Source organism: Lepus europaeus, chromosome 5 (genome assembly GCF_033115175.1).
Source record: "Lepus europaeus isolate LE1 chromosome 5, mLepTim1.pri, whole genome shotgun sequence".
Taxonomy (NCBI): Eukaryota; Metazoa; Chordata; class Mammalia; order Lagomorpha; family Leporidae; genus Lepus; species Lepus europaeus.
In genome coordinates this window covers 7921459-7938287 of record NC_084831.1, presented here as the reverse complement: position 1 = coordinate 7938287, position 16829 = coordinate 7921459, and the positions used below count along the sequence as shown (strand labels likewise).

Sequence of the window (16829 nt, the reverse complement as noted above, 5' to 3'; positions counted from 1 at the left end):
CTGCTAATGGCCTGGGAAGGTAGCGGATGCTGGCTCAAGCTCTCAGCCCCTGCCTCCCATGTGGGAGACCCGGATGGAGTTCCGAGGTCCTCGATTTAGCCTGGCCCAGTCCCGGCTGTTGCAGCCATCTGGGGAAGCGAACCAGCAGATGGAAGATCTCTCTTGCCTCTCTCCTCCTTCCCTCCCTCCCTCCCTCCCCCGCCCTCTCTCTCTCTCTCTCTGTCACTCTGCCTGTCAAATAAATAAAGTCTTTTTTAAGCAAAGGACAACATTATTGTTTTCTCCAGACAGTCCATAGCTCAGAATTTCAGACCCATCTGCCTAAATTATTCCATAGCCATACAAGCAAGCACATGCTTAATGTACATTTCATTCTGTTTTCAAAGGTGATCCACTTCTGTCCAGGGAAAGTGGAGAGCAGTCAGTTTCCACGGGAGAGGGGACATTTGGGGTCTCCCTGTGGAGGGGCGAGAACGGGGCCGTGGCGCTCCACAGCCTGGGCCCACGGTCGTGGCCTTGTCCTGCCAGCCACTGAATCCAACCTGCATTTCAACCGCATCTCGGGCGAGGAGCCACAGAACTCCACCGTGCCTCCGTGTGCACATCTGTGAACCGGCTTGAAAAGCTCGTCGTGATCATCAGAGCGACTGAGGCCGCCGAGTGCTGAGCACAGCGCCCGGGGCCCACCCCGGGGTCCCCGCCTCTCAGGGGGGCCCCTGCCGCTCTGCTGTTGCAGTGCTGCTGTCGGACGGTAGAGGGCACCCTCGATCCGGCCATCGCGGGCTGTGCAGGTGCAGGTTCGCAGGGGCCCGAGTGTCCTGCGGCCCAGGCCCAGTATCTCTCTCACTGCCAAGTTATTCACAAATAGCCCGGCTTCTCCAAGCCTCCCGGGCTCAGTCTCCAGGCGGCTGCGGGCCGCTAGACGTTGATGAAGGAGCCCTGGTCGCTGTCGGCCGTCTCGGGCTCCACGCAGCGCCCCTTCCTCCGCGTGACCCTGCGGTTCCGGTGGAATTTGGCGTAGCAGCGCAGCCCTGGGTAGAGGAAGGCATGCGGGTCAGGGATGTTAAGAGTCAGGCCTGCCTGCTTCCTTTATTATACCCTGTAGCCCACCCTGCCTCCGGAGCCTCTGGGAGCTTAAAACAGGAGACTCTGCACGCGCCAGGCCTCTGTGAGCCCAGAGGGGATCCTCCAGCAAACCACGGCCTCTGGGTGACCACGTGCGGCCGCAGCAAGCAGCCCCAGGCGAAACGAAGAGGGTGCGGGAACCCTGAGGATTCTGCACCACTTTCCGGCAAACGTAAAACTGCCCAAAATGTCGTCTACACTGAGAACAAAAAGTTATTTAAAAAATTTTTTAAAGCTGTATTTAATTATTTGAAAAGCAGAGTTACAGAGAGACAGAGGAGAATCCATCCCCAGATGCCAGCAATGACTCAGGCTGGGCCAAGCCGAAGCCGGGAGCCAGGAGCTTCTTCTGGGTCTCTCACGCCAGTGCAGGGACTCAAGGACTCGGGCCATCTTGCGCTGCTTTCCCAGGCCACAGCAGAGAGCTGGATGGGAAGTGGAGCAGCCAGGACTGGACGCGGCACTCATGGGATGCCGGCACTGCAGGCAGCGGCTTTGCCTGCTATGCCACAATGCCAGCCCCTTTTAAAAAAAGTTTTTCAGTGGCTCAGATTCTATCATTCCCAATAGAAAGAAGCTCCCATAGCTCCCTACTACCTAACGTGACATCTAAGGCTGGCACCGCCGTTACGCTGTGCCTACAACACCGGCATCCGTAGCCCGTGTGCCAGCTTTCTACTAATGCGGCTGCGAAGGCAGCGGAGGCCGGGCCAAGTCCTCGGGTCCTTGCCACCCACGTGGGAGGCCACGCTAGAGTCCCTGGCACCTGGCTTTGGCCTGGCCCAGACCTGGCTGTTGAAACCTTTTTTTTTTGGGGGGGGGGGGCACTGTGGTGCAATGGGTTAAAGCCCTGGCCTGAAGCACCGGCATCCCGTTCTAGTCCCGGGCTCCAGTACTAGTCCCGGCTGCTCCTCTTCCCATCCAGCTCTCTGCTGTGGCCTGGGAAAGCAGTAGAAGATGGCCCGAGTCCTTGGGTCCCTGCACCGCATGGGAGACCTGGAAGAAGCTCCTGGCTTCTGGCTTCAGATTGGCACAGCTCCAGCTGTTGTGGCCATCTGGGGAGTGAACCAGGGGATAGAAGACCTCTCTCTCTGTTTCTACCTCTCTCTGTAACTCTGTCTTTCAAATAAATTAGTCTTAAAAAAAAAAAGAAAAGAAACCTTTTGGGAAGTAAACCAGTAGACAGAGATTCTTTCTCTCTCTTGTCTGTGTGTCACTCTGCCTCTCACATAAATACTTTTTTAAAAGAATGTTTACATATGGGGCTGATGCTTTGGTGTAGCGGGTTAAACCATCACCTGCAGCATCCCATATGGGTGCCAGTTTGGGTCCCAGCTGCTCCACTTCCTATCCAGCTCCCTGCTAATGCACCTGGGAAAGCAGTGGAAGACGGCCCAAGTGCTTGGGCCCCTGCACCTGTGTGGGAGACTTGGACGAAGCTCCTGGCTCCTGGCTTCAGCCTGGCCCAGTCCTGGCCTTTGTGGCCATTTGGATAAAAATATGTCTCTCTATCTATCTCTCTCTCTCTCCCTGTCTCTGTAACTCTGCCTTTCAAATAAAGTTAATAAATCTTTTTAAAAGTTTAGCTTTAATAAAAACAAAGAATGGAAGCCTCCTACATTGGCCAACAAGGCTCCCGGAGACCTGGACCTCGCTGTGTGTCCAGTCTTCACCTTCCACTCCGCTCTCACTCGCCGACTCCGGCCACACCTTGTCCTCTTGCCTTCCCTCACACACTGTCTATTTCCTGTGTCAGGGCTGTCACAGGGCCTTTGCTCCTGCTGTTCCCTCGGCCAGAATTCCCCACACCTTCATAGCCATCGGCTCCCAGAGACCCTCCCTGGCCACCAAAATTAAACTAGGCCCAGCCGGCCCGGCCCACCAGCAGCTATGAGTCTCTCAGGCCACAGTCGCTCTGAGATGCTTGGGCAGACACACTGTCCATCTGAGGCCGCAGAAGCCCACAGCATTTTGGTGGCTGGAGAGCCAGGTTCCAGTGTGGCCCGAGGACCCCCTGCGTCTCGGGCCCCGGCGACAGCTCGACCGGGAGACCCATTTCATCATTGCCAGGAAGCTTGCCCAGGGCCCCACTAGCGATGCAGAGAAGGGTCAGGGTGGGCGGAAGCCCCTCCAGGCCCCCCCAGAATCCAGGCCGACATTGGGAGCTGGATTCCAGCCCTGGGCCCCGCATTCAATGCTGTGGGGTTTCCCAGGACTCCTGGCATCCCCACTGATCCTGCTGGTGAGGCGGTCTGGTGCCAGCCCTCCTGGACCACCCCAAGAGCTCCCCGGCTGTCACTGCCTCTCTATCTTTCCAGGGAGCTGGAGTCTGCAGAGAGGAAGTTCAGTATCGGTGGGGCCCCGGAGCACACATGGGCCTTGGCACAGACCTGTCTTTCAGCTGCCAGGAGAGCAGCATACGCCCCCTCGCCCCTGAGGCCCAAGGGGAGAGGAAGGGGTCCCTGGGCAGATGGGCACCCACTGAGCCACCCATGTGTCCCTCGCCCTGGCTGGGCGGGCCCAGAGACCTAGGACTGTGCCACCGGACGCCTTGGATTCAAATGCTCGCTCTAGACCTCGGTCTGCTGTTCTGACATGGGGCCCGGACCCTCCACACGGGTGACAGCTCCCTGGCCTCCACAGCCCCGGCTGCCTTGTCCTCCTGTCTCCACACGCCGCAGCCACGTCAGACCACGCACGCCACTCCTCTGCTGAGAACCCGCCAGTCACTTCCCATGACGAACCAAAAAAGTCCAGCAAAGGCCGACAGGGTCCTGCGGGGTCCTTCTGGAAGCTTCTCCCACCTCCCCGTCGGTCGGTCGGTAGGCACCACACCAGGCTCCTTTCTCCTAGGCTCTTGCCCTTCTACTCTGCTTCCTGCCAGGAACCTGCTTCGCCCGACACGCACCGCGGCACGTGCAGCCGGCCGGCTCCAACGGCTATTCCTCCCGCGCTTTCTGAGCCAACTCCAGGGCTCACGATCTTATCAGCCCACATGACTTTCTGAGGACAGCTTATCTCCCTCTGAGCTCGGCTCCCTGGGAAGGAATGTGGGGGTGCAGGACTGGCTGAGACGTTCCACCCAGCGCCCAGCTCCGTGCCCGACGCATCGTAGGCACCCGGCAAGGATTTCTTCCCTGCCCGATGAATGGATAACGGCGGGCACCGAATCGCTTTCTTGCTTTCACACAGCGGATCATTTTCACGGTAAAGTGAGCAAAATAGGGCAAGCAGCTCAGGTTCCTGAGGGCTGAGACCGAGCGCTGATTGGATGTTGGATGCTATTGTTTTTTTTTTTATATTATTGTATATTATGTGTTTATATATCAGAAAAATATTTATTTATTTGAAAGGTGAGATGCAGAGAAATATGGAGAGACAGACAGGTCTTCTATCTGCTCGTTCGCTTACCCAAATGGCTGCAACAGCCAGGACTGGGCCAGGTTGAAACCAGGAGCCAGCAACTCCACCTGGGTCTGCCACGCGGGCGGCAGGAGCCCAAGCGCTCGGGCCATCTTCTGCTGCTTTCCCAGGCACGTGCACATTAGTAGGGAGCTGCATCAGAAATAGAGCAGCTGGGACTTGAACTGGCGCTCTTGCAGGACGAAGGCAGCACAGGTGGCGGCTTCACCTGCTGCGCCACACGCCAGACCCAGGCATTTGTGTGTAAGAACTTCTAGGGACTGGTGCTGTGACACGGTGGGTTAAGCTGCTGCCTGCAACACTGGCATCTCCTGTGAGTGCCCATTCGAGTCCCGGCCACTCCACTTCCCATCCAGCCCCCTGCTAACAGCCTGGGAAAGCAGCAGAGGATGGCCCAAGTGCCTGTGCCCCTGCACCCATGTAGGAGACCCGGATGAAGCTCCTGGCTCCTGGCTTCAGCCTGGCCCAGCCCCAGCCATTGCAGCCATTTGGGGAGTAAACCAGTGGATGGAAGATCTCTCTCTCTCTCTCTCTCTGCTTCTCCCTTCCTCCCTCTCTGTCACCCTGTCTTTGAAATAAACAGTTTTTTAAAGAGTGCTTCTAGCAACAGGTACTGCAATGCTCCCAGACGGGGTATCTGTGGCTCCCTGGAGCTGCTCCATCGCTGGGATGGGGGATTTGGTCCCTGAGTTACTAATGAGGGAGGGGTGGAGGCAGGTTGGGGGGGGAGCCTCAGGCTTTTCCTCTATGCTAGCATCTCCCTGAGGGTTTTCAGCAAACAGCCCCGCACTTTTCACTTTTCCAGCCCTGCTGGTTTGGGCAGCCTACTTGAACATCCTGGGTCTCGATTTGCTCATTTGGGTTCCTAAGCACTCCCTTCCGGGGGCCGGGGCCGTTGTGAGAAAGCACGGAGCCCCATGCAGCTGGGAGGAGTCGGGGGGGCGGGCGTCAGGGGTCCCCCTTCCGGGGTGGTGCTGGGAATCCCATGCCCCACGCTGTCACTGGGGACACCTGGAGGGTCGGCCCCGGGCTGGGTTTCTGGTGTGAAAGCACCAGATCTTATTTAAAGAGATCTGCTCCTGCCTCCCCCTCCTCTCCCCTCCAGATCGTGGGCGATCACGCCAGCTTGTATTTCGAGAGGCGAGAAGCGACGCCAGGAGCCCAGACTAAATGAGCTCACAGATTGGGGCAGCGCCGAGCAGGGCTGTGCTCGCGCCTGTCCTCAGCTCCCCAGGGATTCTCCCACTCCCGCCTTCCCTGCAGGCCCCTCCGCCCACCCTCTGCCAGGAATTCCTGTCCCCTCGGAGCCGCCCCTCCTCCCCACCGCCAGGGGCCGCACGCACCTTCCACGCACATGCAGTCATCAAAGCATTTGTTGTTGAGGCCCCGGTTGTGCGGGGTGCACACGCGCTCCCTCAGGTCGCAGCAGGTCCCTGCCGACACAGCAAGCAAACGCGGTGAGCCGCGCTGAGCCGCCCCACCCCGCCGCCCTGCCCGCGCTCCCCCGACAGGAGATCCATCATCCCTGTGGCTGGCCGGGCGCCGGCAGGGTGGGCCATCTGCTGAACCGCTGATGGATGTCACAGCCCAGGCCCCCCGGGGGTGGGGGGGTAGACGGCAGAGACCCCAGCTGTCCCCGCTCTGGCACTGATTGATCGTGGGTGGAGCAGAGGTGCACACTGGGAGTGGAACAGCCCCAGCACCAGGCCGCTGCTCCTGGCCTGGCTTGATGGGGACAGTCACTGGGCAGCTGAGGGTGCCTGGCACAGTGCAGTGAGGGCACAAGGACGGGATGCAGCCCTGCCAGGGGTCCCGAGAGGTCACGAGGAGACCAGGCTGGTTCGAGGTGGGAAGGGGCAGTGGCCAAGAGGACAGGCAGCCAGGCCGGCCCAGGTTCATGCTGCTTCCTAGCTATGTGACCGGGACAAGACACAGCACCTGAGTCTGAAAACCGAGGCTGACCATGAACCTGTGCCTCCCTCGGACTGCCCTGAGTCCTGTAGCGCATAGGACAGCGACTCCCAGGAAAGTGGCAGCTACTATCATGTCTGAGCCACAAAGGGCCGCCTGGGAGCCCCCCTTTCCCCACCCCGCCGTGGTGCCCCGAGCGTGGGTGCTGGCGGGTACCTGGCAGGCAGTCCTGATGATGTTTGCATGGCTCCCCTTCGGCCGGCGCCGTCGCATTGCCATAACCGGAGAGCGTGCTCCAGTGCTTCTCTGGGGACAAGGAGATCTGTCAGCAGCTGGGGACCAATGGGCCGGAGAGACTAAGCGCGTGCCACCGCCCCCACGGTGTGGCTCGGACCGAGCCTCTCTCTGCCTCAGTTTTCTCTTCTCTGCAATGGGATCGACAACAGCACAGACCCAGCAGATTCTCCCCAAGGGGGAGCGGTGGACACACCGGACAGCGTTTTCCAGTCTGAGTGTCACTTCGTGTTCAGGCTCAGCGCCTCCCTGATGGGGGGAGGAGCGAGGGGCCCCGGGCACGGGTGGCGTGGGGGTGGGGGTACCTCTCTTCTCTGCGGAGGGCCAGACCTCAGGTTTTAAGTCCTCATAATCGGTCCAGTCGAACAAGGCCATGTCCAGCGTGGGCATCACCTCCCCGTCCGGCCGGGGCTGCACCTGGAGGCAAAGGGGAGAGGCAGGAACTGGAGCTTTCTGACCTGTGGCAGCAGGACTGCGGGGCTCCGAGGGCAGAGGGCATGGAGGGGCTCCTCAGAACGGCCCCCCCGCCCGGCCTGTCCTCTGCAGGGCAGCCTAGGCTCCCAGCCCAAGGACCTGAGCCAGCTGCCAGGCTCGCGCCCCAGCACCAGCACGTGGACACAGCAGGCGGGCTACCCACGACCTGGCACCGAGGCCCCTGGGAGATGGAAAGGCAGCTGCTGTCCTGTGGGGCCTGGACACCCACAAGGAGGAGGAGGAGGAGAAGGAGGAGAAGGAGGAGGATGGAGCCCAATTCTCTGTCTGCAGCCCTGGCCCGTGGCCTGGGGAGAGCTGAGCGCCAGAGACTGCGCTGGATCTGCTCACGGTGACCACATGTAGGCCGTCGTGGGTGTTAACCGCACCTCTGTGGGCTGCATGGGCCTGGGACCCTGTGGATGACCCTTAGGGCGGGTGGGTGGGGCGGAGGAGGGGCGGAGAGGCACAGTGGGCCTGGGACCCTTAGGGTGGGTGGGTGGGGTGGGGTGGGGGGCAGAGAGGCACAGCTTTCATCAGAACCTCAAGGGGCGCAAGACCTAAAAAGAGGCCTCAAAAGTTTGATTTCTTTTATATCTGTTATTTCTTATTGATCCCTTTAGATGATTTTTTTTGAAACCATCAGAGCCCCAAACAGCGCGGGAACGAGGCCCCTAGATTTGCCCTGCAGCGTTTGGCCACGTTTGCCTGCGTGAGCACTCTCCTTAGCTTTTTTAAAGAGCTGGAGTGGGACCAGTGCTGTGGGTAAAACTGCCGCCTGCAGTGTCGGCATCCCATATGGATGCTGGTTCGAGTCCCAGCTGCTCCACTTCCAATCCAGCTCTCTGCTGTGGCCTGGGAAAGCAGTAGAAGATGGCCCAAGTCCCTGGGCCCCTCCACCCATGTAGGAGACCTGGAAGAAGCTCCTGGCTCCTGGTTTCGGATTGGTCCAGCTCCAGCCATTGCAGCCATTTGGGGAGTGAGCCAGCGGATGGAAGATGGATCTCTTTCTCTCTCTGTCTCTCTCTGTAACTCTTTCATACTCCTTCATCCTGGGTCACGGGAGCATGGCATTTATTTTTTATTTTTTTATTTTTTGACAGGCAGAGTGGACAGTGAGAGAGAAAGACAGAGAGAAAGGTCTTCCTTTTCCGTTGGTTCACCCTCCAATGGCCGCTGCAGCCGGCGCACCGTGCTGATCCAAAGCCAGGAGCCAGGTGCCTCCTCCTGGTCTCCCATGTGGGTGCAGGGCCCAAGGACCTGGGCCATCCTCCACTGCACTCCCGGGCCACAGCAGAGAGCTGGCCTGGAAGAGGGGCAACCGGGACAGAATCCGGCACCCCAACCGGGACTAGAACCCGGGGTGCCAGTGCCGCAGGCGGAGGATTAGCCTAGTGAGCCGCAGCGCCGGCCAATGGAGCACGGCATTTAAAATGCCCACTAGTGGGGCTGGGTTGTGGCACAGCGGATAAAGCCGTGGCTTGTGATGCCTGCATCCTAGACCGGAGCGCTGGCTCGGGTCCCGGCTGCTCTGCTCCCCATCCAGCTCCCTGCTAATGCACCTGGGAAAGCAGCAGACGACGTCCCCATTGCTTGGACCCCTGTCACCCACATGGGAGACTCAGATGGAGTTCCTGGCTCCTTGCTTCAGCCTGACCCAGCCCTGGTCATGGCAGCCAACTGGGGAGTGAACCCATGGATGGAAGAGTTCTCTGTCTCTCCCGCGCTCTCTCTCTAACTCTGCCGTTCAAGTAAATAAATAAATAGTTTTTTAAGTGACTGTGAGTGTTCTGTCCTCTTTTGTTTGTGTACAGTTCTCCCCCAAAGAGCCTCGGGGCCCTGAACACCGGCACCTGCTTCCTCTCCTGGGCTGTCCCCCAAGTGGCCCCAGGGCCGCTTTCTCCTGGTCCGTGACCCCAGGCTGGCATAGCCTGCACAGGCATCAGGACACCTGACAACCTGCTCCAATTCCCACCTGCAGCCGTGCCTCTGTTTCCCTAACTGCATGGTCTGAGGCTGCTGGGGGCCCCTACCTGGGGCCGCAGCGAGGTCACGGGTAGGACGAGGGACTCCTCGGTGGCAGGCGCTGCCTCCAGGGTGGCCAGGAAGAGCATGGTGGGGGCCAGGCTGGTGGAGGAGTCCTCCATGCTGGCATCCAAGGCTTGGTCTTCGGGGAGTTCCACCTTCTTCATCAGGGAGCTGGGGCCTCGGACCAAGGCTCGACCTGAGGCACAAGGGGCCGGGGCGCCGACGGGAAGAAAGATCAGGACTTCACCTGCCTGCCCTCTCCTTCTCACCTTCCCTGCTGCCCACCAGGGCCAGCAGGACCCTGAGACAAGCCGTGGGGTCAGCCAACATCCCTGCACCTGTTCTCCTGGGGGAGGCGGCAGTGGGGAACTCAGAGGGGAAGTGTCGTGGCTACATTCTCAGTGTCGCAGGGGAGACGGCCCAGGAATGTTCCCTGTAAAGCAACATTCCAGCAAGTCCAGGTCTGGTAGGGTGGGTGCAGCCAGAGATGAAGGTATAGAAATGGGAACCAGTTGGATTAATCCTGGAAGTCTTCCTGGAGGAGGTGGAGTTTGAGGTGGGAGCAACATGATGAGAAGCTTTGCAGAGGGGCGAGGCCTCTGAGAAAGCAGTGGGCTCACCCTCGAGTGAGTGCTCCCAACGTGGTGATGCTTAGTCCTCCCCGGGTATACGGAGCAGCTGCTGGGTGCTGGGTCCCAGGTGAGCCACTCGGCAGTGTTTCACCCTGGCCACCGCAGGAGCTCTGAGGAGCAGGTGCTCAGCTACAGGGCAGGAAGCTGGTGCACAGAGAAGTCAGGCGATTTGCCCGAGGACACACAGCTCACGAGTGGGTTTCAACCCAGGTCCATCTGGGAGCAAAGCCAACACTTTTGACCACTGATGCCGCCTCCCAAGGCACCCGGGCACCGGGGGAGGGCGAGTGCAAGGGGCAGAGTGTGCAGGGCCGGGAGGGAGGGGCCCCTTTTCCTCAGGCAAGACCTGGTTCTGAGTTCAGCTGGGTCAGCTGGGGTCGCACCCCGTCACGCTTCAGAGATGAGTCCCAGAGTTACCCCGCAGAGATGAGTCCCAGAGAGCAGAAGCGAACTTCGGGACCACTGGACCCACACCTCCATTTTGCTGACCAGGAAACTGAGGCTGGGTCAATCTGAGCTTAGATGAGCCCAGCCCAGCCTGCAAACCTCCTCCGCCTACCTCCTGCCTGCCCGCTGAGCCAACACCCCTCCTAGGAGGGCCCCGCTGTGCCACTGGGGGGTCTGGGGGGCCAGGGAGAGCAGGGACAGGGCCACGCCCCACGCATGCCTGGAGGCTCACACTCAGGAGCGCCAGCACCCCTCCCCCCGCCCCTGGGGGGCATGAACAGCCTCCGGGGGTTGGGAGACTGAAGGTGGACACTAGGGTCCCCCCCGCCGGCTTCTGCGCACTTGGGGTGTCTCAGTCGGCCAGGCAGGGCAGCAAGTCCGGCTGTTTGCAGAAGGACTGAGCCCCAGCACCCTCTCCCAAAGAACCCCACCCCCGCTACCCACCCCACCACGTCGGTGGCACCAGCAGTCCCTAGAGGCAGTCTTGTCACAGGAAGACACAGAAGCTGCTTTGGTGGGCACAGGGCTAGGCGAGGCGGGGGGTGGGGGAGCTGTTCAGAGGCTCCTAGGGAGGAGTCCACGGGGGGTGGGGGGCAGGCTCCAGCCAGGGCTGGCACGAGGACCCAAGGGGAAGCAGGGCCGTGGGGGGGGAGCAGCCCTGATACAGAGAGCAGGGGCAGGCAGTAGCGGGGGTGTGTGTGTGTGTGTGTGTGGTGGGGGTGGGGCTGTGGCGTCTCTCCCCGCGTCCCCGGCGCCCAGGCTGGGGGCACTGGCTTAGCATCCACAGGGCGCTGAGGAGTCATGGCCACCGCTGCTGCTCCTGACCCCACATGTCCCCGACTCCACGTCGCCCTCATGCTGCAGAGGGGGAAACTGAGGCAAAGAGCAGTCACTGGCCCAGGGCCACACGGCGGCTAAGTGGGGGTGCCGGGATCTGATGTCAGACAGAGCTTGGTTTCAGGGTCCTCCCCCGTAGCCCCCACCGCGTGTCTCAGAGTTGATCAAAGGATGTACTTGGGCAGCACCGGATGGAGCCATCTCCACTGGGGAGTTCCGGTCGGATAGATTTAGGTCAGAGCCGAGGTGGGACTTCCTGATAAGACCTACGGTGCCCCCTCCTCCTCCCATGCTCCATCCCCAGCCCTCTCCCTGCCCCTCCCTTCTTCCCAGCCCTCCCGGGACCACACCCTCTTGGAATCCTTGGAGTCCCAGGCCGCCCCGCCCCGGGGCCAGGAGCACGTCCCCTGTCCCCTGTCCCCGTCCCCTGTCCCCTGTCCCCTGTCCCCGTCCCCTGTCCCCTGTCCCCGACAGCCCCGGGGCTACCTCTGTGCAGTCTCAGCCGGCCCCGGCGCCTCTTGTGCTCTCGGCCGCGTTTCTTCGCGCTCTCCCACGCTGGAGCTTGGCTCTCCTTCCCCGAGGAGGGCGGCGCCAGGCCCAGGAGCCGCTCCCTGCTCTGCATCAGGGCTGCAGGACTCAGTTCGGGCAGCGGCCGCCCAGCCCCCGGCAACCTGGAGGCCTGCCTAGCGGTGGTGACCACAACCCCATCCTGGGCCCGGCGGCCCGGCAAGCCTGGGCCCCGATCCTTCTTGCCCAGCCCCCGCCGTCGGTGGTGGCTGGCTTGAGGTGTCCACAGGGCAGGGCCTGGGCGCTCCAAGCGGTTCTCGGGCGGGTTCCGGGCGGGGGTCCCAGAGGCTAGGGAGCCCGCCAGGCTCAGCTGCAGGAGCACCAGGAGGCTCAGGAACAGCATGGGGGCGGCGTGCACGGGGGGCCTGGCCCCTGCTTCTCCCTGCAAGGAAGGGGTGCAGGACAGCTGCTCAGCGGCCCCTCCCCTGACCACCCCGCCCCCAATACTGGAGCCCAGTTTTTCCTCGATGGGAGGGGCTTTGCCTCCTAGAGACATTGGGCAATGCCTAGAGAGGTTTTTCGTGGTCGAAGTCCCGGGTGGGGTGGAGGCCAGGAGTGCTGCCCAACGCCCAGAAGGGCCCCCAGCGCAAGGAGCCCTCCCGCCCCGGAAGACAGCGGCGCCCAGGGTGGGACCCGGGGCTGGGATCCCTTCTCTGCACCCGCTCTGCCCTTGGCCGAGTCCCGGGGATCACAGCCGAGTCCTCCGGACTCAGAAACCTGCGCGTGGCCCCCGACTAGACCGGCAGCGCGGGGGCGGAGCGCGCGCCCTGGCGGCAGCCGGCTGCCAAACCTCGCCCCGCCCCTCGCCAGGCGCTACCGGGACACCTGCTGTCTCCCGCACGTCTCTGAGGCGGCAGTTAGGGCTCGGGCAGGCCAAGTCACGACTCCTAAGCGGCCGCAGTGTCATTCGTCTCCCTCTGCTGTCCCGGGACAGCCGGCTCTGCCTCTCCTGGGCCCTCCCCGCTAAGGGGGGCTCTCCCACTCTCCCAGCCAGCGCGTCAGACCCCTGCAGGGTGCTGTGAGCCCGCGCTGCCTGCCCGCAGGGTACCCAGGGCTCTCCCAACAGCCGGGGGGCAGGGGCTGCAGAGGCCGATCGGGGGTGGGGGTCGGTCGGGGTCCGAGACACCTCCACCACATCCCAGCCCCTCCCCCGCACCGCCTGGCTGCATCAGCACCGCAGGGCGGCCTCACGGTAGCCGGACTGATTGAATTTTTATGGCCTCCCCGGGCCCCCTGAGTATCCCATTAGGCTGGCAAAGGTGCTTACGCCACTGTTTCTTTGTGATTTGTGGCCATGTAATTGCCCAGTGCTGAGGAGGGCGGCCGCCGCGTGTGAGGAGCCCCTGGATCCCGCATCTCGCCCTCCAGCCGGCGCCCTCCCTGCCGCCCCCACACTACCCCTGCGCCAAACCCCGGCGAGCGAGCGGCAGGGGCGAATGGAGGCTTCCGCGGAACCTCCGAGCCCTGACCAGGCCGGTTCCCTAGGGGAGAGTGGAGAGGGGGCCAGCCATGCAGGCTCACCTCACCCCTGCAGAGAGACACAGCAGGCTCCCATCCCAAAAGCCCACAACACTGGGGAGGGGCCAGGCTGAAGCCAAGAGCCTGGAGCTCAGTCGGCCAGAGCCGGCACTCAAACCCAGGCCCTGCAGAGTGGGACGTGGGTGTCTCTGGTGGCTACTTAAACACTGCTCCCAGGGCCGGCGCTGTGGTGGAGCCAATTAAGCCACCGCCTGCCGCGCCAGCACCCCAAATGGGCACTGGTTCCAGTTCTGGCTGCTCTACTTTCGATCCAGCTCCCTGCTAATGCGCTTAGGAAAGCAGAGGACGATGGCCCTGGTGCTTGGGCCCCTACACCCACGTGGGAGACCTGGAAGAAGCTCCTGGCTCCTGCCTTCAGCCTGGCCCAGCCCCAGCCGTTAGGGGAGTGAACCAGAGGATGGAAGATGTAAGATGTGTCTCTCCTCCTCTCTCTGCAATTTGCCTTTCAAACAAATAAAAAACAAAACAAAAATACTGCCCCCACTGTCCCCCTCCGTGCTCTTTATCCTGCACTCCCTTCTTCCAGGCCTGGGGGTCCTCTGTCCTGGGGGGCTGGGACCCTGGCCTGTCCCCTGACACAGGCCCTGCCTAAGGGGACGGTGCATGGGACGCTGGGCTGGACTTGTGTCACCGCCAGCTCCCTGGCACACAGCCACAGCCGTTCTTCCTGGCCTGTCATCCTGGCCACCTCGCCGGCTCCTGCCCCTCAGCCTCACCCCCAGCCTTTCCCTAATGAGGGCCCCCAGGCCTGTGCGCTGGAATGCCTTAGGCGGCCCCAGGGGAGGCGGCCCCACTTGAAAGCCCTGTCAATCAAGCATTGTTGGGCTCCGAGGGACTCCTTAGTCCTCCCTGCCTGCTCCCTGAGACTGGAAAGGCTGAGACCCAGCCCGGCCCTTCTGGCCTGCAGGGACACTGATAGCCCGGGAGGGGCCCAAGGAACAGCCCCACCTGGGGAGCCTTGGGGACCAGGCCCGTGAACAGAACCACCCGCGTCGCCCCACAGGTAGAGAGGGGTGAGGCAGGCTGTGCAGCGAGTGTGGGCAGCAGGGAAGGCAGCCCCGCGGCAGGTGCGGCAGCGCGCTGTCCCCGTGGCCACTCCTCGTTACCCCATCGAGATGAGTGAGACCGTTACTGAGCACCGCACAGGCCACGATGGGAACGGGGCTGGGGGAGGGGAGGTTCCTGACAACCCGGACGAGTAAGGAGGCGGAGCAGTGCTCAGATCGGACTCCGGACCAGGGCGGGGTCTGGGGAGGTTTGAACGGACTGGGAAGGAGGCACCGGCAAGGCGGGTTCTGATCGGAGGGGCCGGGAATCAGGCCAGCTCGGTGCCTTCCTGTTTTAAGTGGCTCTCCTAAGAACGCTTAAGACAGGGCGATTAAGAAAAAAACGGGGAAGCAGAAGGAGAGGTGTGGGTGTGTGTGGGGGGGACGCTCCTCGCCTGCAGAGCGGATGGAGCCTGGGCCACCCCCCACACACACCCCAGGGTCCTAACAGACCTGTGACCTTGGCTCTCCCGGGGCGTCCCACAGCCCAGCTCTACTGCACTGTCCTCCCCCAGCCCCCTGCCGACCCCGCTGCTCTGGCCTCAGCATGTCCGTGGCTGGCCGTGGCCTTCCCGCTCCGTCCCAAGCTCCTCACTCGGACGCTAGGGACCTTGCACGGCGCAGCCCCACCCTAGCTTGGCGGCCCTAACCTCTGCTTTCTCGGGTCTCCGCCAGCAGACTCTGTTCCCGGGCCCCACCTTTCCTGCCTCTCTGTTCTCACCTCTCCCCTCTGCCCTCACCCACCCCAGTGCTCCCTCCTCCAGGAAGCCTCCTCCAATGTCTGCCCCAACGTGCTCCTCTCTCAGTGCTCCCCCTGGCTTTTTAGAGCTGGGGTTATCGGGCCCTGCCTTGGTGCCTGTCACAGCTCCAGGACCCTACAAATATACACACTGGTAACTGTGGATCGGAATAGAAGTGTGTGCAGCACAACCAAATTTATACTGAGCAAAAAATCATAAAGAAACTCCCGGGATGTGTGTGTGTGTGTGTGTTGTGGGGGGTGGGCAGCGAGCCCTGGAGTGAGGGCTGTGGGAGACTCCATGGGATTGGCTCACAGATCTTGGCACAGGCTGGCAGCGTCGTGCCAGCCTGGCAGGGAGCCACTCGGGAAGCGTGGGCTGCTACAGAAGTCGTGCCAAGGATCCCCGGCGACACAGGCTCCAATCCATTTGTGTCATTCTGGGAGCCAGTTGGGGGCTGTGTCTCAAAGCACCGAGCAGCCAGGCGACAAGGGAGGCAGGTGCTCGCCTCCCGCTCCCCCGTCAGCCCACGTGGTTCTGTCTGGGGCTCACAAAGCCCCGGCTGCCCAGGGCCGGCCCGACTGTCCCGAGCTCCGGCGTCCGACTGGCCACCACCCTACTCACAACTGGGCTCTTAACCATCGGAATAAAACAAAAGCGATCAGGAGCCTCCCCTCGCCGGTTCCCAAGCAGTTGCCAAGCCCCGGCCTGCTTTGTCCAATCCCAGGCCTGAAGCACCAGGTGCTCATTTGTGCAAAGGCTCCCGAGGCCAGGGTAGGGTGACACAGCTGCAAGGCGGCGTGCAGGTAAGCGACCGAGCCCACCTCCAGGCCTGGACACATGGGACAGCGTCCCTGCACCCAGCCCTGGGCGCTGAGCTTCCCCAGTGGTCCCTGCCCTTCCCTCATTGTCCGTCCTTGCTTCGAGAGACATCTCGGTCCTCGAGGGCGGGCCGAGCTGTCAGGACCCAGGTCACAGGGCGCCAGGCACTGGCAGCCTGGATAAGGACTTGGTGGAGAGGGGAGGGGCTTAGCGCAGGACCCCAGCACCCCCGCCACGCTGCCACCTGTAGGAAGAGCTGTCCTCACCCAGGAGGAGGCCGGGAACCAGCATCATATGCAAATGAAGGCAATTAACCAAGCCCTGGCCTCCCTGGATTTGGAATGCCCTCCTCCAATAGTCTTGCATTTGGAGCCTGGGAGATGGGGGGGCTCCACCCCACCCCCACCCGCCTGGCAGACAACTGTGGCGCTCAGGCCACCTGGCTTCCAGGGCAGCTGTAGGACCAGCATTCTTGCCTCTTGCATGGTGGGCTGGGGGAAGCAAGTGAGGGGGGCTCTGGCTGAGGGCCCGGGTCCCTTAGGAATCCTAGGAGCTGACGGATCAGGGTTAGGCTGGGAACCAACAAACCTCTCACTGGGGGAACTCGGACCCCAGTCTCCTCCCTCCCTGACTCTGTCCTCCCAGTCCTCCTCCCCCTCGGCCCCTACGGGGACAGAGACGGTTGGAGACGTTGCTCTATTTGGACAGCAGGTTTCAGGGGTTCTGTAAGCGTCTGACTCTAACCCTGTTTTTTTTAAAAAAAAACTGTTTTTAAAACTATTTTGAAAACTGCAGTGAAAATAACAGATGTGGGGTTGGGTTGTGGCTTTAAAAAAAGAAAAGAACAGATGCCCTCAGGTGCGTTATCTACCCAGTTTTATTATTTTTAAAAAAGATTTATTTGAAAGTCAGAGTTACAAAATCACACACACACACACAGAGGGTGA

At 61.6% G+C, this 16829-nt stretch overlaps 1 protein-coding gene across 1 annotated transcript; it reads right to left on the bottom strand.

Annotated features, from left to right (window-relative positions):
• Window positions 1–287: 287 nt before the first annotated feature.
• Window positions 288–12231, bottom strand: DRAXIN (dorsal inhibitory axon guidance protein). Its single transcript, XM_062193855.1, has 6 exons — window positions 11655–12231; window positions 9258–9448; window positions 7059–7170; window positions 6676–6765; window positions 5892–5981; window positions 288–1031 (listed from the first exon to the last, which is right to left on the bottom strand). The coding sequence occupies exons 1-6, from the start codon at window positions 12229–12231 to the stop codon at window positions 919–921; spliced, it is 1173 nt and encodes a 390-aa protein (XP_062049839.1). The 3' UTR covers window positions 288–918.
• Window positions 12232–16829: the final 4598 nt, after the last annotated feature.

Coding starts and splice junctions, on each gene's coding strand:
- DRAXIN (XM_062193855.1), bottom strand. CDS start 12,231: ATGTCTCTAGGAGGCAAAGCCCCTCCCATCGAGGAAAAACTGGGCTCC. Junction 5,982..6,675: donor TCATCAGGACTGCCTGCCAG/GTACCCGCCAGC, acceptor CTGTGTCGGCAG/GGACCTGCTGCGACCTGAGG. Junction 1,032..5,891: donor TGACTGCATGTGCGTGGAAG/GTGCGTGCGGCC, acceptor TCCTCTACCCAG/GGCTGCGCTGCTACGCCAAA.